The sequence below is a fragment of the Oncorhynchus nerka genome, unplaced genomic scaffold (assembly GCF_034236695.1).
Source record: "Oncorhynchus nerka isolate Pitt River unplaced genomic scaffold, Oner_Uvic_2.0 unplaced_scaffold_2277, whole genome shotgun sequence".
In the NCBI taxonomy this organism is placed as follows: domain Eukaryota; kingdom Metazoa; phylum Chordata; class Actinopteri; order Salmoniformes; family Salmonidae; genus Oncorhynchus; species Oncorhynchus nerka.
The window spans coordinates 19,661-44,694 of NW_027039018.1; the positions used below are offsets into that span (position 1 = coordinate 19,661).

The window sequence follows — 25,034 nt, forward strand, 5'->3', positions numbered from 1 at the left end:
TACATGTTTTTTAATTTTTTATTCTTTCTCACTTTCCTTATAATATGGATTATAACACATATAGGTTATACTATCTGGTCAGTAATTTAACACTATATATTTCTAAACTAAGAGCTATACTATCAGTCTGTAATGTTGTTGCAGGTGTAATTTATATACTATCTGGTCAGGGTAACACTATACTATCTGGTCAGTAATATTTACTGTAATATTTCTAAACTAAGAGCCCCGGTCTGTAATGTTGTTGCAGGTACTGGTAGGGTTATTACCCTAATATTTCTAAACTAAGAGCCATGGTCTGTAATGTTGTTGCAGGTGTTTCATTGGGTACTGGTAGGGTTATTACCGTAATATTTACCGTAATATTTCTAAACTAAGAGCCACGGTCTGTAATGTTGTTTCATTAGGTACTGGTAGGGTTATTACCGTAATATTTCTAAACTAAGAGCCACGGTCTGTAATGTTGTTGCAGGTGTTTCATTGGGTACTGGTTGGGTTATTACCGTAATATTTCTAAACTAAGAGCCACGGTCTGGGATGTTGTTGCAGGTGTTTCATTAGGTACTGGTAGGGTTATTACCGTAATATTTACCGTAATATTTCTAAACTAAGAGCCACAGTCTGTAATGTTGTTGCAGGTACTGGTAGGGTTATTACCGTAATATTTCTAAACTAAGAGCCACGGTCTGTAATGTTGTTTCATTAGGTACTGGTAGGGTTATTACCGTAATATTTCTAAACTAAGAGCCCCGGTCTGGGATGTTGTTGCAGGTGTTCCGTCGGCCCTGGCCTGGTATCATGCGCACCGTGTACGGAAACCAGGAGCGGTTTGAGAGCACCTACTTCAAGAAGTTCCCAGGTTTCTATGTGACCGGGGATGGTGAGACTGTTCAAACAACACCTTGCATTCTCTGATTGATTAGATTCATGTTGTATTAGATTAGATTCCTCATATTCATTGACGATCACAATCACATTGTAATGGCGACATCGACGTTAAGCGTGGCACTGTTTTAGTTTTCTTTTTTAAAAGGTTTAATAAAGTGAATTAATGAATTGTTTCCCAGGCTGCAGGAGGGATAAAGATGGATACTACTGGATCGCAGGCAGGATAGATGACATGATCAACGTATCAGGTCATTTGTTTTCCTACAGTTTGGCCACTGTGCTGCTGCTGGCTTAATCAAAGCCAGGTTACTGTGAAGCACTCTGATAAATGTTGCTGTAAAAACAGACTATAGATAGATAGATATATACAGTAGATTAGATGGATAGATATATACAGTAGATTAGATAGATACAGTACATAAATAGATAGATACAGTACATAAATAGATAGATATATACAGTAGATTACATAGATACAGTACATAAATAGATAGATACATAGATAGTACATAGAATAGATAGATACAGTACATACATAGATAGATATAGACAGTAGATAGATACAGTACATAAATAGATAGATATATACAGTAGATTAGATAGATACAGTACATAAATAGATAGATATATACAGTAGATAGATACAGTACATACATAGATAGATATATACAGTAGATTAGATAGATAGATACAGTAGATTAGATAGATAGATACAGTAGATTAGATAGATAGATACAGTACATACATAGATAGATATATACAGTAGATAAATACAGTACATAAATAGATAGATATATACAGTAGATTAGATAGATAGATACAGTACATAAATAGATAGATATAGTACATAAATAGATAGATATATACAGTAGATTAGATAGATACAGTACATAAATAGATAGATATATACAGTAGATAAATAGATATATACAGTAGTAATAGATAGATATATACAGTACATAAATAGCTAGATATATACAGTAGATTAGATAGATACAGTACATAAATAGATATATATATACAGTAGGTTAGATAGATACAGTACATAAATAGATAGATATATACAGTAGATTAGATAGATACAGTACATAAATAGATAGATATATACAGTAGGTTAGATGGATACAGTAGATAGATAGATAGATATATACAGTAGGTTAGATGGATACAGTACATAAATAGATAGATATATACAGTAGGTTAGATAGATACAGTACATAGATAGATAGATATATACAGTAGATTAGATAGATACAGTACATAAATAGTTAGATATATACAGTAGATTAGATAGATACAGTACATAAATAGATAGATATATACAGTAGATTAGATAGATAGATACAGTAGATTAGATAGATAGATACAGTAGATTAGATAGATAGATACAGTACATACATAGATAGATATATACAGTAGATAAATACAGTACATAAATAGATAGATATATACAGTAGATTAGATAGATAGATATAGTACATAAATAGATAGATATATACAGTAGATTAGATAGATACAGTACATAAATAGATAGATATATACAGTAGATAAATAGATAGATATATACAGTAGATTAGATAGATAGATACAGTACATAAATAGATAGATATATACAGTAGATAGATACAGTACATAAATAGATAGATATATACAGTAGATAGATACAGTACATAAATAGATAGATATATACAGTAGATAGATACAGTACATAAATTGATAGATATATACAGTAGATAGATACAGTACATACATAGATATATACAGTAGGTTAGATAGATACAGTACATACATAGATAGATATATACAGTAGATTAGATAGATACAGTAGATAGATATATACAGTACATAGATAGATATATACAGTAGATTAGATAGATACAGTACATAAATAGATATATATATATATACAGTAGATTAGATAGATACAGTACATAAATAGATAGATATATACAGTAGATTAGATAGATACAGTACATACATAGATATATACAGTAGATTAGATAGATACAGTACATACATAGATAGATATATACAGTAGATTAGATAGATACAGTACATAAATAGATAGATATATATACAGTAGGTTAGATATATACAGTAGGTTAGATAGATATATACAGTAGATTAGATAGATACAGTACATACATAGATAGATATAGACAGTAGATTAGATAGATACAGTACATACATAGATAGATATATACAGTAGATAGATACAGTACATAAATAGATAGATATATACAGTAGATAGATACAGTACATAAATAGATAGATATATACAGTAGATAGATACAGTACATAAATAGATAGATATATACAGTAGATAGATACAGTACATAAATAGATAGATATATACAGTAGATAGATACAGTACATAAATTGATAGATATATACAGTAGATAGATACAGTACATACATAGATATATACAGTAGGTTAGATAGATACAGTACATACATAGATAGATATATACAGTAGATTAGATAGATACAGTACATAAATAGATAGATATATACAGTAGATTAGATAGATACAGTAGATAGATATATACAGTACATAGATAGATATATACAGTAGATTAGATAGATACAGTACATAAATATATATATATATATACAGTAGATTAGATAGATACAGTACATAAATAGATAGATATATACAGTAGATTAGATAGATACAGTACATACATAGATATATACAGTAGATTAGATAGATACAGTACATAAATAGATAGATATATACAGTAGGTTAGATAGATACAGTACATAAATAGATAGATATATACAGTAGATTAGATAGATACAGTACATAAATAGATAGATATATACAGTAGGTTAGATAGATACAGTACATAAATAGATAGATATATACAGTAGATTAGATAGATACAGTACATAAATAGATAGATATATACAGTAGATTGGATAGATAGATACAGTAGATTAGATAGATAGATACAGTACATACATAGATAGATATATACAGTAGATAAATACAGTACATAAATAGATAGATATATACAGTAGATTAGATAGATAGATACAGTACATAAATAGATAGATATAGTACATAAATAGATAGATATATACAGTAGATTAGATAGATACAGTACATAAATAGATAGATATATACAGTAGATAAATAGATAGATATATACAGTAGATTAGATAGATAGATACAGTACATAAATAGATAGATATATACAGTAGATTAGATAGATACAGTACATAAATATATATATATATATATACAGTAGGTTAGATAGATACAGTACATAAATAGATAGATATATACAGTAGATTAGATAGATACAGTACATAAATAGATAGATATATACAGTAGGTTAGATGGATACAGTAGATAGATAGATAGATATATACAGTAGGTTAGATGGATACAGTACATAAATAGATAGATATATACAGTAGATTAGATAGATACAGTACATACATAGATAGATATATACAGTAGATTAGATAGATACAGTACATAGATAGATATATATATATACAGTACATAAATAGATAGATATATACAGTAGATTAGATAGATACAGTACATAAATAGATAGATATATACAGTAGGTTAGATAGATACAGTACATAAATAGTTAGATATATACAGTAGATTAGTTAGATATATACAGTAGATTAGATAGATACAGTACATACATAGATAGATATAGACAGTAGATTAGATAGATACAGTACATACATAGATAGATATAGACAGTAGATAGATACAGTACATACATAGATAGATATAGACAGTAGATAGATACAGTACATAAATAGATAGATATATACAGTAGATTAGATAGATACAGTACATAAATAGATAGATATATACAGTAGATAGATACAGTACATACATAGATAGATATATACAGTAGATTAGATAGATAGATATATACAGTAGATTAGATAGATAGATACAGTAGATTAGATAGATAGATACAGTACATAAATAGATAGATATAGTACATAAATAGATAGATATATACAGTAGGTTAGATAGATACAGTACATAAATAGATAGATATATACAGTAGATTAGATAGATACAGTACATAAATAGATAGATATATACAGTAGATAAATAGATAGATATATACAGTAGATTAGATAGATAGATACAGTACATAAATAGATAGATATATACAGTAGATTAGATAGATACAGTACATAAATAGATAGATATATACAGTAGATTAGATAGATACAGTACATAAATAGATAGATATATACAGTAGATTAGATAGATACAGTACATAAATAGATAGATATAGACAGTAGATTAGATAGATACAGTACATACATAGATAGATATATACAGTAGGTTAGATAGATACAGTACATAAATATATAGATATATACAGTAGATTAGATAGATACAGTACATAAATAGATATATATATATATACAGTAGGTTAGATAGATACAGTACATAAATAGATAGATATATACAGTAGATTAGATAGATACAGTACATAAATAGATAGATATATACAGTAGGTTAGATGGATACAGTAGATAGATAGATAGATATATACAGTAGGTTAGATGGATACAGTACATAAATAGATAGATATATACAGTAGGTTAGATAGATACAGTACATAGATAGATAGATATATACAGTAGATTAGATAGATACAGTACATAAATAGTTAGATATATATATAGATAGATAGTACATAGATAGATAGATAGATACAGTACATAGATAGATAGATATATACAGTAGATTAGATAGATACAGTACATAAATAGTTAGATATATACAGTAGATAGATACAGTACATAAATAGATAGATAGATACAGTACATAAATAGATAGATATATACAGTAGATAGATACAGTACATAAATAGATAGATATATACAGTAGATAGATATAGTACATAATTGATAGATATATACAGTAGGTTAGATAGATACAGTACATAAATAGATAGATATATACAGTAGATTAGATAGATACAGTACATACATAGATAGATATATACAGTAGATAGATACAGATAATAGATAGATATAGACAGTAGATTAGATACAGTACATAAATAGATAGATATATACAGTAGATAGATAGATACAGTACATAGATAAGATTAGATAGATACAGTACATAAATAGATATATATATATACAGTAGATTAGATAGATACAGTACATAAATAGATAGATATATACAGTAGATTAGATAGATACAGTACATAATAGATAGATATATACAGTAGATAGATAGATAGATCAGTACATAAATAGATATATATATGGTACAGTAGGTTAGATAGATACAGTACATAAATAGATAGATATATACAGTAGATTAGATAGATACAGTACATAAATAGATAGATATATACAGTAGTAGATAGATACAGTACATAAATAGATAGATATATACAGTAGATTAGATAGATACAGTACATAAATAGATAGATATATATACAGTAGATTTAGATAGATACAGTACATAAATAGATAGATATATACAGTAGATTATAGATAGATACAGTACATAAATAGATAGATATATACAGTAGATAGATACAGATAGATTAGATAGATAGATACAGTAGATTAGATAGATAGATACAGTACATACATAGATAGATATATACAGTAGATAAATACAGTACATAAATAGATAGATATATACATAGATAGATTAGATAGATAGATACAGTACATATCTGGTAGATATAAATAGATAGATACAGTACATAAATAGATAGATATATACAGTAGATTAGATAGATACAGTACATAAATAGATAGATATATACAGTAGATTAGATAGATACAGTACATAAATAGATAGATATATACAGTAGATAAATAGATAGATATATACAGTAGATTAGATAGATAGATACAGTACATAAATAGATAGATATATACAGTAGATTAGATAGATACAGTACATAAATAGATAGATATATACAGTAGGTTAGATAGATACAGTAGATAGATATATACAGTAGATTAGATAGATACAGTACATAAATAGATAGATATATACAGTAGGTTAGATAGATACAGTACATAGATAGATAGATATATACAGTAGATTACATAGATACAGTACATAAATAGATAGATATATACAGTACATACATAGATAGATAGATATATACAGTAGATTAGATAGATACAGTACATAAATAGATAGATATATACAGTATAATTAGATAGATACAGTACATAAATAGATAGATATATACAGTAGATTAGATAGATACAGTACATAGATAGATATATATATATACAGTAGATTAGATAGATACAGTACATAAATAGATAGATATATACAGTAGATTAGATAGATACAGTACATAAATAGATAGATATATACAGTAGATAGATACAGTACATAAATAGATAGATATATACAGTAGATTAGATAGATACAGTACATAAATAGATAGATATATACAGTAGATAGATAGAGTACATAAGATAGATAGATATATACAGATAGATAGATATACAGTACATAAATAGATATATATACAGTAGATAGATACAGTACATAAATAGATAGATATATACAGTAGATAGATACAGTACATACATAGATAGATATATACAGTAGGTTAGATAGATAGATACAGTACATACATAGATAGATATATACAGTAGATTAGATAGATACAGTACATAAATAGATAGATATATACAGTAGATTAGATAGATACAGTAGATAGATATATACAGTACATAGATAGATATATACAGTAGATTAGATAGATACAGTACATAAATAGATATATATATATACAGTAGATTAGATAGATATATACAGTAGATTAGATAGATACAGTACATAAATAGATAGATATATACAGTAGATTAGATAGATACAGTACATAAATAGATAGATATATACAGTAGATTAGATAGATACAGTACATAAATAGATAGATATATACAGTAGATTAGATAGATACAGTACATAAATAGATAGATATATACAGTAGATTAGATAGATACAGTACATACATAGATATATACAGTAGATTAGATAGATAGATATATACAGTAGGTTAGATAGATACAGTACATAAATAGATAGATATATACAGTAGATTAGATAGATACAGTACATAAATAGATAGATATATACAGTAGGTTAGATAGATACAGTACATAAATAGATAGATATATACAGTAGATTAGATAGATACAGTACATAAATAGATAGATATATATACAGTAGATTGGATAGATAGATACAGTACATAAATAGATAGATATATACAGTAGATTGGATAGATAGATACAGTACATAAATAGATAGATATATACAGTAGATTGGATAGATAGATACAGTAGATTAGATAGATAGATACAGTAGATTAGATAGATAGATACAGTACATACATAGATAGATATATACAGTAGATAAATACAGTACATAAATAGATAGATATATACAGTAGATTAGATAGATAGATACAGTACATAAATAGATAGATATAGTACATAAATAGATAGATATATACAGTAGATTAGATAGATACAGTACATAAATAGATAGATATATACAGTAGATTAGATAGATACAGTACATAAATAGATAGATATATACAGTAGATAAATAGATAGATATATACAGTAGATTAGATAGATAGATACAGTACATAAATAGATAGATATATACAGTAGATTAGATAGATACAGTACATAAATAGATAGATATATACAGTAGATTAGATAGATACAGTAGATAGATATATACAGTAGATTAGATAGATACAGTACATAAATAGATAGATATATACAGTAGGTTAGATGGATACAGTAGATAGATAGATAGATATATACAGTAGATTAGATAGATACAGTACATACATAGATAGATATATACAGTACATAGATAGATATATATATATACAGTAGATTGGATAGATACAGTACATAAATAGATAGATATATACAGTAGATTAGATAGATACAGTACATACATAGATAGATATATACAGTAGATTAGATAAATACAGTACATAGATAGATATATATATATATACAGTAGATTGGATAGATACAGTACATAAATAGATAGATATATACAGTAGATTAGATAGATACAGTACATACATAGATAGATATATACAGTAGATTAGATAGATACAGTACATAGATAGATATATATATATACAGTAGATTGGATAGATACAGTACATAAATAGATAGATATATACAGTAGGTTAGATAGATACAGTACATAAATAGATAGATATATACAGTAGGTTAGATAGATACAGTACATAAATAGATAGATATATACAGTAGATTAGATAGATACAGTACATAAATAGATAGATATATACAGTAGGTTAGATAGATACAGTACATAAATAGTTAGATATATACAGTAGATTAGTTAGATATATACAGTAGATTAGATAGATACAGTACATACATAGATAGATATAGACAGTAGATTAGATAGATACAGTACATACATAGATAGATATAGACAGTAGATAGATACAGTACATACATAGATAGATATAGACAGTAGATAGATACAGTACATAAATAGATAGATATATACAGTAGATTAGATAGATACAGTACATAAATAGATAGATATATACAGTAGATAGATACAGTACATACATAGATAGATATATACAGTAGATTAGATAGATAGATACAGTAGATTAGATAGATAGATACAGTACATAAATAGATAGATATAGTACATAAATAGATAGATATATACAGTAGATTAGATAAATACAGTACATAAATAGATAGATATATACAGTAGATTAGATAGATACAGTACATAAATAGATAGATATATACAGTAGATAAATAGATACAGTACATAAATAGATAGATATATACAGTAGATTAGATGGATACAGTAGATAGATAGATAGATATATACAGTAGGTTAGATGGATACAGTACATAAATAGATAGATATATACAGTAGATTATTAGATAGATAGATACAGTACATAGATAGATAGATATATACAGTAGATTAGATAGATACAGTACATACATAGATAGATATATACAGTAGATTAGATAGATAGATACAGTACATAAATAGATAGATATATACAGTAGATTAGATAGATACAGTACATAAATAGATAGATATATACAGTAGATTAGATAGATACAGTACATAAATAGATAGATATATACAGTAGGTTAGATAGATACAGTACATAAATAGATAGATATATACAGTAGATTAGATAGATACAGTACATAAATAGATAGATATATACAGTAGATTAGATAGATACAGTACATAGATAGATAGATATATACAGTAGATTAGATAGATAGATACAGTACATAAATAGATAGATATATACAGTAGATTAGATAGATAGATACAGTACATAAATAGTTAGATATATACAGTAGATTAGTTAGATATATACAGTAGATTAGATAGATACAGTACATACATAGATAGATATAGACAGTAGATTAGATAGATACAGTACATACATAGATAGATATAGACAGTAGATAGATACAGTACATACATAGATAGATATAGACAGTAGATAGATACAGTACATACATAGATAGATATAGACAGTAGATAGATACAGTACATAAATAGATAGATATATACAGTAGATTAGATAGATACAGTACATAAATAGATAGATATATACAGTAGATAGATACAGTACATACATAGATAGATATATACAGTAGATTAGATAGATAGATACAGTAGATTAGATAGATAGATACAGTACATAAATAGATAGATATAGTACATAAATAGATAGATATATACAGTAGATTAGATAAATACAGTACATAAATAGATAGATATATACAGTAGATTAGATAGATACAGTACATAAATAGATAGATATATACAGTAGATAGATAGATACAGTACATAAATAGATAGATATATACAGTAGATTAGATGGATACAGTAGATAGATAGATAGATATATACAGTAGGTTAGATGGATACAGTACATAAATAGATAGATATATACAGTAGGTTAGATAGATACAGTACATACATAGATAGATATATACAGTAGGTTAGATAGATACAGTACATACATAGATAGATATATACAGTAGATTAGATAGATAGATACAGTACATAAATAGATAGATATATACAGTAGGTTAGATAGATACAGTACATAGATAGATAGATATATACAGTAGATTAGATACAGTACATAAATAGATAGATATATACAGTAGGTTAGATAGATACAGTACATAGATATATACAGTAGATTAGATAGATACAGTACATAAATAGATAGATATATACAGTAGATTAGATAGATACAGTACATAGATAGATAGATATATACAGTAGATTAGATAGATAGATACAGTACATAAATAGATAGATATATACAGTAGATTAGATAGATAGATACAGTACATAAATAGATAGATATATACAGTAGATTAGATAGATATATACAGTAGGTTAGATAGATAGATACAGTAGATTAGATAGATACAGTACATACATAGATAGATATATACAGTAGGTTAGATAGATACAGTACATAAATAGATAGATATATACAGTAGATTAGATAGATACAGTACATAAATAGATAGATATATACAGTAGATTAGATAGATACAGTACATAAATAGATAGATATATACAGTAGATTAGATAGATACAGTACATAAATAGATAGATATATACAGTAGATTAGATAGATACAGTACATAGATAGATATATACAGTAGATAGATACAGTACATAAATAGATAGATATATACAGTAGATTAGATAGATACAGTGCATACATAGATAGATATATACAGTAAATAGATACAGTACATAAATAGATAGATATATACAGTAGATACAGTACATAAATAGATAGATATATACAGTAGATAGATACAGTACATAAATAGATAGATATATACAGTAGATAGATACAGTGCATACATAGATAGATCTATACAGTAGGTTAGATAGATAGATACAGTAGATAGATAGATACAGTAGATAGATAGATACAGTATATTAGATATACAGTAGATACATATATAGATGGATGATGATAACCCACAGTGTTGTCTTCCCTACAGGTCACCTGTTGAGTACAGCGGAGGTAGAGGCATCTCTAACAGACCACGGAGCGGTGGCCGAGGCTGCAGTGGTCAGCAGACCCCACGCGGTCAAGGGGGAGTGTCTCTACTGTTTCGTTACTCTGAAGGACTGCAGAGAGTTCAACCGCACTCTGGTGGACGAACTCAAGAGACAAGGTGTTTGACCAGGTTACCCCTTGTAGAACTAACCCAAGATTACATGTTACCCCTTGTAGAACTAACACTAGATTACAGGTTACCCCTTGTAGAACTAACACTAGATTACAGGTTACCCCTTGTAGAACTAACACTAGATTACAGGTTACCCCTCGTAGATTACAGGTTACCCCTTGTAGATTACAGGTTACCCCTTGTAGATTACAGGTTACCCCTTGTAGAACTAACACTAGATTACAGGTTACCCCTTGTAGAACTAACACTAGATTACAGGTTACCCCTTGTAGATTACAGGTTACCCCTTGTAGATTACAGGTTACCCCTTGTAGAACTAACACTAGATTACAGGTTACCCCTTGTAGATTACAGGTTACCCCTTGTAGAACTAACCTAGATTACAGGTTACCCCTTGTAGAACTAACACTAGATTACAGGTTACCCCTTGTAGATTACAGGTTACCCCTTGTAGAACTAACACTAGATTACAGGTTACCCCTTGTAGATTACAGGTTACCCCTTGTAGAACTAACACTAGATTACAGGTTACCCCTTGTAGATTACAGGTTACCCCTTGTAGAACTAACCCTAGATTACAGGTTACCCCTTGTAGAACTAACACTAGATTACAGGTTACCCCTTGTAGATTACAGGTTACCCCTTGTAGAACTAACACTAGATTACAGGTTACCCCTTGTAGAACTAACACTAGATTACAGGTTACCCCTTGTAGAACTAACACTAGATTACAGGTTACCCCTTGTAGAACTAACACTAGATTACAGGTTACCCCTTGTAGAACTAACACTAGATTACAGGTTACCCCTTGTAGATTACAGGTTACCCCTTGTAGATTACAGGTTACCCCTTGTAGATTACAGGTTACCCCTTGTAGAACTAACACTAGGTTACAGGTTACCCCTTGTAGAACTAACACTAGGTTACAGGTTACCCCTTGTAGAACTAACACTAGATTACAGGTTACCCCTTGTAGATTACAGGTTACCCCTTGTAGATTACAGGTTACCCCTTGTAGAACTAACACTAGGTTACAGGTTACCCCTTGTAGATTACAGGTTACCCCTTGTAGAACTAACACTAGATTACAGGTTACCCCTTGTAGATTACAGGTTACCCCTTGTAGATTACAGGTTACCCCTTGTAGAACTAACACTAGATTATCTGAGATCCCCAAGGATTGGAAAGCTGCCGCAGTCATCCCCCTCTTCAAAGGGGGAGACACCCTGGACCCAAACTGCTATAGACCTATATCCATCCTGCCCTGCCTATCTAAGGTCTTCGAAAGCCAAGTCAACAAACAGGTCACTGACCATCTCGAATCCCACCGTACCTTCTCCGCTGTGCAATCTGGTTTCCGAGCCGGTCACGGGTGCACCTCAGCCACGCTCAAGGTACTAAACGATATCATAACCGCCATCGATAAAAGACAGTACTGTGCAGCCGTCTTCGTCGACCTCGCCAAGGCTTTCGACTCTGTCAATCACCATATTCTTATCGGCAGACTCAATAGCCTCGGTTTCTCGGATGACTGCCTTGCCTGGTTCACCAATTACTTTGCAGACAGAGTTCAGTGTGTCAAATCGGAGGGCATGCTGTCCGGTCCTCTGGCAGTCTCTATGGGGGTGCCACAGGGTTCAATTCTCGGGCCGACTCTTTCTCTGTATATATCAATGATGTTGCTCTTGCTGCGGGCGATTCCCTGATCCACCTCTACGAGACGACACCATTCTATATACTTTCGGCCCGTCATTGGACACTGTGCTATCTAACCTCCAAACGAGCTTCAATGCCATACAGCACTCTTCCGTGGCCTCCAACTGCTCTTAAACGAGTAAACCAAATGCATGCTTTTCAACCGATCGCTGCCTGCACCCGCATGCCGACTAGCATCACCACCCTGGATGGTTCCGACCTTGAATATGTGGACATCTATAAGTACCTAGGTGTCTGGCTAGACTGCAAACTCTCCTTCCAGACTCACATCAAACATCTCCAATCGAAAATCAAATCAAGAGTCGGCTTTCTATTCCGCAACAAAGCCTCCTTCACTCACGCCGCCAAGCTTACCCTAGTAAAACTGACTATCCTACCGATCCTCGATTTCGGCGATGTCATCTACGAAATGGCTTCCAACACTCTACTCAGCAAACTGGATGCAGTCTATCATAGTGCCATCCGTTTTGTCACCAAAGCACCTTATACCACCCACCACTGCGACTTGTATGCTCTAGTCGGCTGGCCCTCGCTACATATTCGTCGCCAGACCCACTGGCTCCAGGTCATCTACAAGTCCATGCTAGGTAAAGCTCCGCCTTATCTCAGTTCACTGGTCACGATGGCAACACCCATCCGTAGCACACGCTCCAGCAGGTGTATCTCACTGATCATCCCTAAAGCCAACACCTCATTTGGCCGCCTTTCGTTCCAGTACTCTCTGCCTGTGACTGGAACGAACTGCAAAAATCGCTGAAGTTGGAGACTTTTATCTCCCTCACCAACTTCAAACATCAGCTATCCGAGCAGCTATCCGATCGCTGCAGCTGTACATAGTCTATTGGTAAATAGCCCACCCATTTTCACCTACCTCATTCCCATACTGTTTTTATACTGTTTTTTTTATTTATTTATTTACTTTTCTGCTCTTTTGCACACCAATATCTCTACCTGTACATGACCATCTGATCATTTATCACCCCAGTGTTAATCTGCAAAATTGTATTATTCGCCTACCTCCTCATGCCTTTTGCACACATTGTATATAGACTGCCCATTTTTTTTTCTACTGTGTTATTGACTTGTTAATTGTTTACTCCATGTGTAACTCTGTGTTGTCTGTTCACACTGCTATGCTTTATCTTGGCCAGGTCGCAGTTGCAAATGAGAACTTGTTCTCAACTAGCCTACCTGGTTAAATAAAGGTGAAAAAAAAAAAAAAACAGGTTACCCCTTGTAGAACTAACACTAGATTACAGGTTACCCCTTGTAGATTACAGGTTACCCCTTGTAGATTACAGGTTACCCCTTGTAGATTACAGGTTACCCCTTGTAGATTACAGGTTACCCCTTGTAGAACTAACACTAGATTACAGGTTACCCCTTGTAGAACTAACACTAGATTACAGGTTACCCCTTGTAGAACTAACACTAGATTACAGGTTACCCCTTGTAGATTACAGGTTACCCCTTGTAGAACTAACACTAGATTACAGGTTACCCCTTGTAGAACTAACACTAGATTACAGGTTACCCCTTGTAGAACTAACACTAGATTACAGGTTACCCCTTGTAGAACTAACACTAGATTACAGGTTACCCCTTGTAGATTACAGGTTACCCCTTGTAGAACTAACACTAGATTACAGGTTACCCCTTGTAGAACTAACACTGAACACCTGTATGTCACCAATACCATCTGCTAACCATGTGTATGTGACCAATACCATCTGCTAACCATGTGTATGTGACCAATAACATCTGCTAACCATGTGTATGTGACCAATAACAACTGCTAACCACATGTATGTGACCAATAACATTTGATTTGCTGTAAACAGGAGTACAACATGAGTTTTTTTTGGTTGGTTCTTGATTTAACACAACAACATAACATGTCTCGTTAGTGAGGGAGAAGATTGGTCCGATCGCAACCCCAGACTTCATCCAGAACGCTCCTGGACTTCCTAAAACACGATCTGGTACGTGTTACCTCATTCCTGATTTCTACCACAATACTTTTATGGACGTTTTGTCTTTTACATTTTTATTTATTATTTTCGTTTTTATTTAACAAAATATCTCATCCTCAGGTAAGATCATGAGGCGGGTCCTGAGGCAGATCGCCCGGAACGAGAAGGATCTAGGTGACCTTTCAACTATGGCTGACCCCAAGGTCGTGGAGGTCCTGTTCAACCACCGCTGTGAAACGGCCTCTTGAGGGGGCTGCATGTCAACACACTACAGTAGCTTCCTCTCCTCGACACCTCATCTCCTCTCCTCGTCTCCTCATTTCCTCTCCATCATCAACACCGATCTGAAAACTATGGAAGCTCATTCCTGCCACCAACTCTTTAAAAAAAAAAAAAAGAAGTTTTAAAAAATAATAGAACATACAGGATATATTTCTTAATTTGTAGCAGTATGTATCTATCCACGTTGCAGAGTTCAGCACAGCAGGGTGGCCGGCAGATGTACGGCGAGCTGGCATTTACCCCAACACTATCCACGTTGCAGAGTTCAGCACAGCAGGGTGGCCGGCAGATGTACGGCGAGCTGGCATTTACCCCAACACTATCCACGTTGCAGAGTTCAGCACAGCAGGGTGGCCGGCAGATGTACGGCGAGCTGGCATTTACCCCAACACTATCCACGTTGCAGAGTTCAGCACAGCAGGGTGGCATTTGGCACCCCAACACTATCCACGTTGCAGAGTTCAGCACAGCAGGGTGGCCGGCAGATGTACGGCGAGCTGGCATTTACCCCAACACTTTTTCAATTCAGTTTAATAAAAAATATTGACACAAAAGCATTGAAGATTACTGTTTGTTTAGAATGATTTGCCTTTATGATTTGCCAACTCGTGCTTCAGTCTGATCAACTGTAGTCTACTGATAACAGCTACAGGTGGGCCTAGAGAAACCTATGCACTCTGGTCTCTTCTGGCCAGGTGAAACGAAGCGGTAATGTGGTGTTTTTATAGCCAAAGCTTTGTATTTAAAGCCTAAAATAGGCCTATTTTATTTGTGTTTTAAGAGAAAATGTGACTGTGATCAAATTAGATTTGTATATTTTCCGCCTTCGGGTGGCTAGTCTACCCAGACCGTATCAATCCAAAATGATTGACTGAAATCAATCGATGAACACCATAGTGATGACATAGTGTATGAGTCACTTTTCAATTACAGATGTTAAAAGGCCCACACTGTGTAACCGTGCCTACAGTCAGCCCTGTTGGTTCTATTGGCCAATCACAGTTGTTGATTACTAGGAAAAACCCTCCTGTGGTGCCACCTCTGAAAATCACCCCCACAGAGAGACGGATGAAGAAGCATGCTCTACAATCTCAACCATTATTATTTTTAGTATCTCATCATAAAACACAGGTTATATAATATACAACAGGAAACACAGGTTATATAATATACAACAGGAAACACAGGTTATATAATATACAACAGGAAACACAGGTTATATAATATACAACAGGAAACACAGGTTATATAATATACAACAGGAAACACAGGTTATATAATATACAACAGGAAACACAGGTTATATAATATACAACAGGAAACACAGGTTATATAATATACAACAGGAAACACAGGTTATATAATATACAACAGGAAACACAGGTTATATAATATACAACAGGAAACACAGGTTATATAATATACAACAGGAAACACAGGTTATATAATATACAACAGGAAACACAGGTTATATCATTTACATTTAACATTTAAGTCATTTAGCAGACGCTCTTATCCAGAGCGACTTACAAATTGGTATTCACCTTATGACCTCCAGTGGAACACAGGTTAAATCTTTTCAGGGGAGGGGGTGAGGATTACTTTATCCTAACAGGTGGGGTTTAGGTGTCTCCGGAAGGTGGTGATTGACTCCGCTGAAACACAGAGTTTGTTCCAATATACAACAGGAAGTTTTGACTGGGCAGGTTATATAATATACAACAGGAAACACAGGTTATATAATATACAACAGGAAACATGGCGGAGGGGTATTTTCTTTCTTATCATTCTGTCACTTATTCAGCGTCATTCTAGGAAGATGGAGATGAGGTGAGGAAGCTACGTTAGACACCCAGAGAGTCTCCCTTCCAGTCCCTTCTGATGGTGCAGATTTAATTCACAGTCCCTAAGCGCTGATCCTGAATCAGTCTTAAATTATTTTTGTGTGGTCTGTTTGGAGGATGGGGATTATTAGTGGTTGGAGGACAGATCCTAGATCAGATCTTATGGGAACGACTGACTTCGATGTTGTCTATGTAAGGGAATTACAGTCAATTCAAATGCCAATCCCAAGGGCTCAAACCAATGAACTCAGTTTATTTCAACACGTTTCTAAACCCGGTCAAGAAGGACATGAAACGATCCCTATTCCAAATGATTATTTATGTCACAGTGTTGTCATTTGCATGTAATAATGGGTGGGCCCATGTTGAGGTAAACTGGACACGGAATCAGAATCGTCCCTTGTTGCCTGGCAACCGAACCTCTGGAACATTCAGTGTTCTGATTGATCAGCTTCTGTCTTCCATCTTGTTTTTTTTTACATTTTAAAGCTATGATAATTATTCCCAGGGAGACCAGTCAGCTCTTTGCACAGTTCTTCCACAACATGGCTTGCATTCGTTTGGACGTCTTTGTATATTTCAACTTTGAGATTTTATGATTTGAGAATAAAACTGTTTAATTTCTTTTGGTTGTTGTTTTGAATGTATTAAATGTTTTGTTGTTAATACTTGAAGAGGACAGACAGTCTCCAAGCCTCAGATGTCCTTTTGTGAAGTTGAAGTAAATCCTCTGAAGAAAGTCTCCCTCTAGTGATATCAGAAAGGAGCTGTGCTTTACTGTAAAAGCCTCTATCCTACAGCAAAGGCTTCTCCCTGTGCTTTACTGTAAAAGCCTCTATCCTACAGCAAAGGCTTCTCGCTGTGCTTTACTGTAAAAGCCTCTATCCTACAGCAAAGGCTTCTCCCTGTGCTGTACTGTAAAAGCCTCTATCCTACAGCAAAGGCTTCTCCCTGTGCTTTACTGTAAAAGCCTCTATCCTACAGCAAAGGCTTCTCCCTGTGCTTTACTGTAAAAGCCTCTATCCTACAGCAAAGGCTTCTCGCTGTGCTTTACTGTAAAAGCCTCTATCCTACAGCAAAGGCTTCTCGCTGTGCTTTACTGTAAAAGCCTCTATCCTACAGCAAAGGCTTCTCGCTGTGCTTTACTGTAAAAGCCTCTATCCTACAGCAAAGGCTTCTCCCTGTGCTTTACTGTAAAAGCCTCTATCCTACAGCAAAGGCTTCTCCCTGTGCTTTACTGTAAAAGCCTCTATCCTACAGCAAAGGCTTTACTGTAAAGCCTCTATCCTACAGCAAAGGCTTCTCGCTGTGCTTTACTGTAAAAGCCTCTATCCTACAGCAAAGGCTTCTTTCTCCCTGTGCTTTACTGTAAAAGCCTCTATCCTACAGCAAAGGCTTCTCCCTGTGCTTTACTGTAAAAGCCTCTATCCTACAGCAAAGGCTTCTCCCTGTGCTTTACTGTAAAAGCCTCTATCCTACAGCAAAGGCTTCTTTCTCCCTGTGCTTTTCCAGCATTGGGCATTGGGATATTTTTTAGAGGGACCGACCAGGACCAACCCTGCTTAGCTTCAGAAGCAAGTCAGCGGTGGTATTTGCTCAGAATGTTTCTTGAATTACGTTGCCTTTTGAATCCCCATCATATACATTTGTATTTTATTCATTCACTTCCAATAACATCGGAAAGATGTGTGGACACAACCCAAACTATTGTTTTTTTTTTATAAGGGTCCTGTCCACATGCTCTTAAGAAATGTTTTTATGGCTTGAGAATAAAAGTGTTTTTAATATATTTGATTTGTTCTTTTCCAATTAATATATAACATATAAAATATTTTACACTTACAGCCAAGGCTTCTCTTCCTGTTGCTGTTTTGAAGTTCAATCACAGGTGTCTCAAAGGTGACAGGTATAGGTTTCCCTGTTCTTACAAAAACCTTTTTTTGATAACAGCTATCTGCAATAATATTTTGGTCAGGGTACATTAAAAAAAATTCTTGATATAATACTAAAAGAGGAAACGCTACCTGTCAACGTGCTCCTTTGGAGTTCTGCTGTTGTGCCAGAATTCTCCCCCCCTGCCAGAATTCTCCCCCCTCTGCCAGAATTCTACCCCTCTGCCAGAATTCTCCCCCTGCCAGAATTCTCCCCCTGCCAGAATCTCCCCCTCTGCCAGAATTCTCCCCCTGCCAGAATTCTCCCCCTCTGCCAGAATTCTCCCCCTGCCAGAATCTCCCCCTCTGCCAGAATTCTCCCTCCCTGCCAGAATTCCCCCTCTGCCAGAATTCTCCCCCTGCCAGAATCTCCCCCTGCCAGAATTCTACCCCCTGCCAGAATTCTCCTCCCCTGCCAGAATTCTCCCCCCTTCGCGTTCTTCATGAGATTGAGATTTCTGCTCTTCACTCCATTGCCATTTCACTGATCTTAGGTAGCAGAAAGCATTTTTGTCTGCAGTTTTCCATCTGGCTATTTGTTTCAAGCGTATGTGGCAGTTCTAGCTTGTATGGCGCCCTGGGCGAACCCCCCTCAGCTCTATACAGACCATTCACCCAGTCCAGTCACTCAGCCCTATCCAGACCATTCACCTAGTCCAGTCACTCAGCCCTATCCAGCAGATGGCAGTAACCCACCTTCAATAATTGAGCAGCCTAAAAGAGTCGTAGCAGAGAGCTGGTGTAAAGAGCTGGGGCAGAGAGCTGGAGTAAAGAGCTGGGGCAGAGAGCTGGGGCAGAGAGCTGGTATAAAGAGTTGGGGCAGAGAGCTGGTGTAAAGAGTTGGGGCAGAGAGTTGGGGCAGAGAGCTGGTGTAAAGAGCTGGGGCAGAGAGCTGGGGCAGAGAACTGAGGCAGAGAGCTGGTGCAGAGAGCTGGTGTAAAGAGCTGGTGCAGAGAACTGAGGCAGAGAACTGAGGCAGAGAACTGAGGCAGAGAGCTGGGGCAGAGAGCTGGGGCAGAGAGCTGGTGTAGAGAGCTGGAGTAAAGAGTTGGGCAGAGAGTTGGGGCAGAGAGCTGGTGTAAAGAGCTGGGGCAGAGAGTTGGGGCAGAGAGTTGGGGCAGAGAGCTGGGGCAGAGAGCTGGGGCAGAGAGCTGGTGCAGAGAGCTGGTGCAGAGAGCTGGGGCAGAGAGCTGAGAGAGCTGGGGCAGAGAGCTGAGGCAGAGAGTTGGGGCAGAGAGCTGGGGCAGAGAGCTGGGGCAGAGAGCTGGGGCAGAGAGCTGGTATAAAGAGTTGGGGCAGAGAGCTGGTGTAAAGAGTTGGGGCAGAGAGCTGGTGTAAAGAGTTGGGGCAGAGAGTTGGGGCAGAGAGCTGGTGTAAAGAGCTGGGGCAGAGAGCTGGGGCAGAGAACTGAGGCAGAGAGCTGGTGCAGAGAGCTGGTGCAGAGAGCTGGTGCAGAGAACTGAGGCAGAGAACTGAGGCAGAGAACTGAGGCAGAGAGCTGGGGCAGAGAGCTGGGGCAGAGAGCTGGAGTAAAGAGCTGGGGCAGAGAGTTGGTGTAAAGAGCTGGGGCAGAGAGTTGGGGCAGAGAGCTGGGGCAGAGAGCTGGGGCAGAGAGTTGGGGCAGAGAGTTGGGGCAGAGAGCTGGTGTAAAGAGCTGGGGCAGAGAGCTGGGGCAGAGAGCTGGGGCAGAGAGCTGAGGCAGAGAGCTGGTGCAGAGAGCTGGTGTAGAGAACTGAGGCAGAGAACTGAGGCAGAGAGCTGGGGCAGAGAGCTGGGGCAGAGAGCTGGGGCAGGAGGTTAAGATTGGAGATCAAAAAGCCTTTTCAATTCACACAAAATCTGCCTGTAATCCAGTGTTTTCCGAACGTTGTCCTCTGGACTCCAAGGTGTGTACGTTATTGGTTTATGTCCTAGCACCACACAGCTGATTCAAATAGCCAACTACCTATCAAGCTTTAATCATTTGCATCAGCTGCCATTACTAGTGTTAAACCCACAGCTTGAGGGCATTACCATTAAACCCACAGCGTGAGGGCCACCTCTTGGTCATTAAACCCACAGCATGAGGGCCATTACTCAGTGTTGGTCATTAAACCCACAGCTTGAGGGCCATTACTCAGTGTTGGTCATTAAACCCACAGCATGAGGGCCATTACTCAGTGTTGGTCATTAAACCCACAGCTTGAGGGCCATTACTCAGTGTTGGTCATTAAACCCACAGCTTGAGGGCCATTACTCAGTGTTGGTCATTAAACCCACAGCTTGAGGGCCATTACTCAGTGTTGGTCATTAAACCCACAGCTTGAGGGCCATTACTCAGTGTTGGTCATTAAACCCACAGCTTGAGGGCCATTACTCTTGGTCAGTGTTGGCCATTACTCAGTGTTTCAAACCCACAGCATGAGGGCCATTACTCAGTGTTGGTCATTAAACCCACAGCTTGAGGGCCATTACTCAGTGTTGGTCATTAAACCCACAGCATGAGGGCCATTACTCAGTGTTGGTCATTAAACCCACAGCATGAGGGCCATTACTCAGTGTTGGTCATTAAACCCACAGCTTGAGGGCCATTACTCAGTGTTGGTCATTAAACCACAGCTTGAGGGCCATTACTCAGTGTTGGTCATTAAACCCACAGCTTGAGGGCCATTACTCAGTGTTGGTCATTAAACCCACAGCATGAGGGCCATTACTCAGTGTTGGTCATTAAACCACACAGCATGAGGGCCATTACTCAGTGTTGGTCATTAAACCTCAGTGTTGGTCAGCATGAGGGCCATTACTCAGTGTTGGTCATTAAACCCACAGCTTGAGGGCCATTACTCAGTGTTGGTCATTAAACCCACAGCATGAGGGCCATTACTCAGTGTTGGTCATTAAACCAACAGCATGGGCCATTACTCAGTGTTGGTCATTAAACCCACAGCATGAGGGCCATTACTCAGTGTTGGTCATTAAACCCACAGCTTGAGGGCCATTACTCAGTGTTGGTCATTAAACCCACAGCTTGAGGGCCATTACTCAGTGTTGGTCATTAAACCACAGCATGAGGGCCATTACTCAGTGTTGGTCATTAAACCCACAGCTTGAGGGCCATTACTCAGTGTTGGTCATTAAACCCACAGCTTGAGGGCCATTACTCAGTGTTGGTCATTAAACCCACAGCTTGAGGGCCATTACTCAGTGTTGGTCATTAAACCCACAGCTTGAGGGCCATTACTCAGTGTTGGTCATTAAACCCACAGCTTGAGGGCCATTACTCAGTGTTGGTCATTAAACCCACAGCTTGAGGGCCATTACTCAGTGTTGGTCATTAAACCCACAGCATGAGGGCCATTACTCAGTGTTGGTCATTAAACCCACAGCATGAGGGCCATTACTCAGTGTTGGCATTAAACCCAACAGCATGAGGGCCATTACTCAGTGTTGGTCATTAGGGCCATTACTCAGTGTTGGTCATTAAACCCACAGCATGAGGGCCATTACTCAGTGTTGGTCATTAAACCCACAGCATGAGGGCCATTACTCAGTGTTGGTCATTAAACCCACAGCCCATTACTCAGTCATTAAACCCACAGCTTGAGGGCCATTACTCAGTGTTGGTCATTAAACCCACAGCATGAGGGCCATTACTCTCAGTGTTGGTCATTAAACCCACAGCATGAGGGCCATTACTCAGTGTTGGTCATTAAACCCACAGCTTGAGGGCCATTACTCAGTGTTGGTCATTAAACCCACAGCTTGAGGGCTCAGTGTTGGTCATTAAACTCAGCATGAGGGCCATTACTCAGTGTTGGTCATTAAACCCACAGCATGAGGGCCATTACTCAGTGTTGGTCATTAAACCCACAGCATGAGGGCCATTACTCAGTGTTGGTCATTAAACCCACAGCTTGAGGGCCATTACTCAGTGTTGGTCATTAAACCCACAGCATGAGGGCCATTACTCAGTGTTGGTCATTAAACCCACAGCATGAGGGCCATTACTCAGTGTTGGTCATTAAACCCACAGCTTGAGGGCCATTACTCAGTGTTGGTCATTAAACCCACAGCTTGAGGGCCATTACTCAGTGTTGGTCATTAAACCCACAGCATGAGGGCCATTACTCAGTGTTGGTCATTAAACCCACAGCATGAGGGCCATTACTCAGTGTTGGTCATTAAACCCACAGCATGAGGGCCATTACTCAGTGTTGGTCATTAAACCCACAGCATGAGGGCCATTACTCAGTGTTGGTCATTAAACCCACAGCATGAGGGCCATTACTCAGTGTTGGTCATTAAACCCACAGCATGAGGGCCATTACTCAGTGTTGGTCATTAAACCCACAGCATGAGGGCCATTACTCAGTGTTGGTCATTAAACCCACAGCATGAGGGCATTACTCAGTGTCGGTCATTAAACCCACAGCATGAGGGCCATTACTCAGTGTTGGTCATTAAACCCACAGCTTGAGGGCCATTACTCAGTGTTGGTCATTAAACCCACAGCTTGAGGGCCATTACTCAGTGTTGGTCATTAAACCCACAGCTTGAGGGCCATTACTCAGTGTTGGTCATTAAACCCACAGCTTGAGGGCCATTACTCAGTGTTGGTCATTAAACCCACAGCTTGAGGGCCATTACTCAGTGTTGGTCATTAAACCCACAGCTTGAGGGCCATTACTCAGTGTTGGTCATTAAAGGGCCATTACTCAGTGTTGGTCATTAAACCCACCCACAGTGTTGGCATTGCTTGAGGGCCATTACTCAGTGTTGGTCATTAAACCCACAGCATGAGGGCCATTACTCAGTGTTGGTCATTAAAACTTGAGGGCCATTACTCAGTGTTGGTCATTAAACCCACAGCTTGAGGGCCATTACTCAGTGTTGGTCATTAAACCCACAGCAGTGTTGGTCATTAAACCCACAGCTTGAGGGCCATTACTCAGTGTTGGTCATTAAACCCACAGCATGAGGGCCATTACTCAGTGTTGGTCATTAAACCCACAGCATGAGGGCCATTACTCAGTGTTGGTCATTAAACCCACAGCATGAGGGCCATTACTCAGTGTTGGTCATTAAACCCACAGCTTGGGGGAGGGCCATTACTCAGTGTTGGTCATTAAACCCACAGC

At 36.2% G+C, this 25,034-nt stretch overlaps 1 protein-coding gene and 1 long non-coding RNA gene across 2 annotated transcripts; both read left to right on the forward strand.

Annotated features, from left to right (window-relative positions):
* The first annotated feature begins 749 nt into the window (after positions 1 to 749).
* Positions 750 to 16,274, forward strand: LOC115117901 (acetyl-coenzyme A synthetase, cytoplasmic-like). Its single transcript, XM_065014677.1, has 5 exons — positions 750 to 880; positions 1,068 to 1,136; positions 11,980 to 12,156; positions 15,795 to 15,869; positions 15,981 to 16,274. Exons 1-5 carry the CDS (start codon positions 760 to 762, stop codon positions 16,106 to 16,108), a joined length of 570 nt encoding a protein of 189 aa, XP_064870749.1. The 5' UTR covers positions 750 to 759; the 3' UTR covers positions 16,109 to 16,274.
* A 308-nt stretch (positions 16,275 to 16,582) lies between these two features.
* Positions 16,583 to 18,610, forward strand: LOC135567254 (uncharacterized). The gene is made up of 2 exons (XR_010462309.1): positions 16,583 to 17,609; positions 17,849 to 18,610. It is a non-coding gene; the product is annotated as an uncharacterized LOC135567254 (long non-coding RNA).
* The last annotated feature ends 6,424 nt before the right edge of the window (positions 18,611 to 25,034 follow it).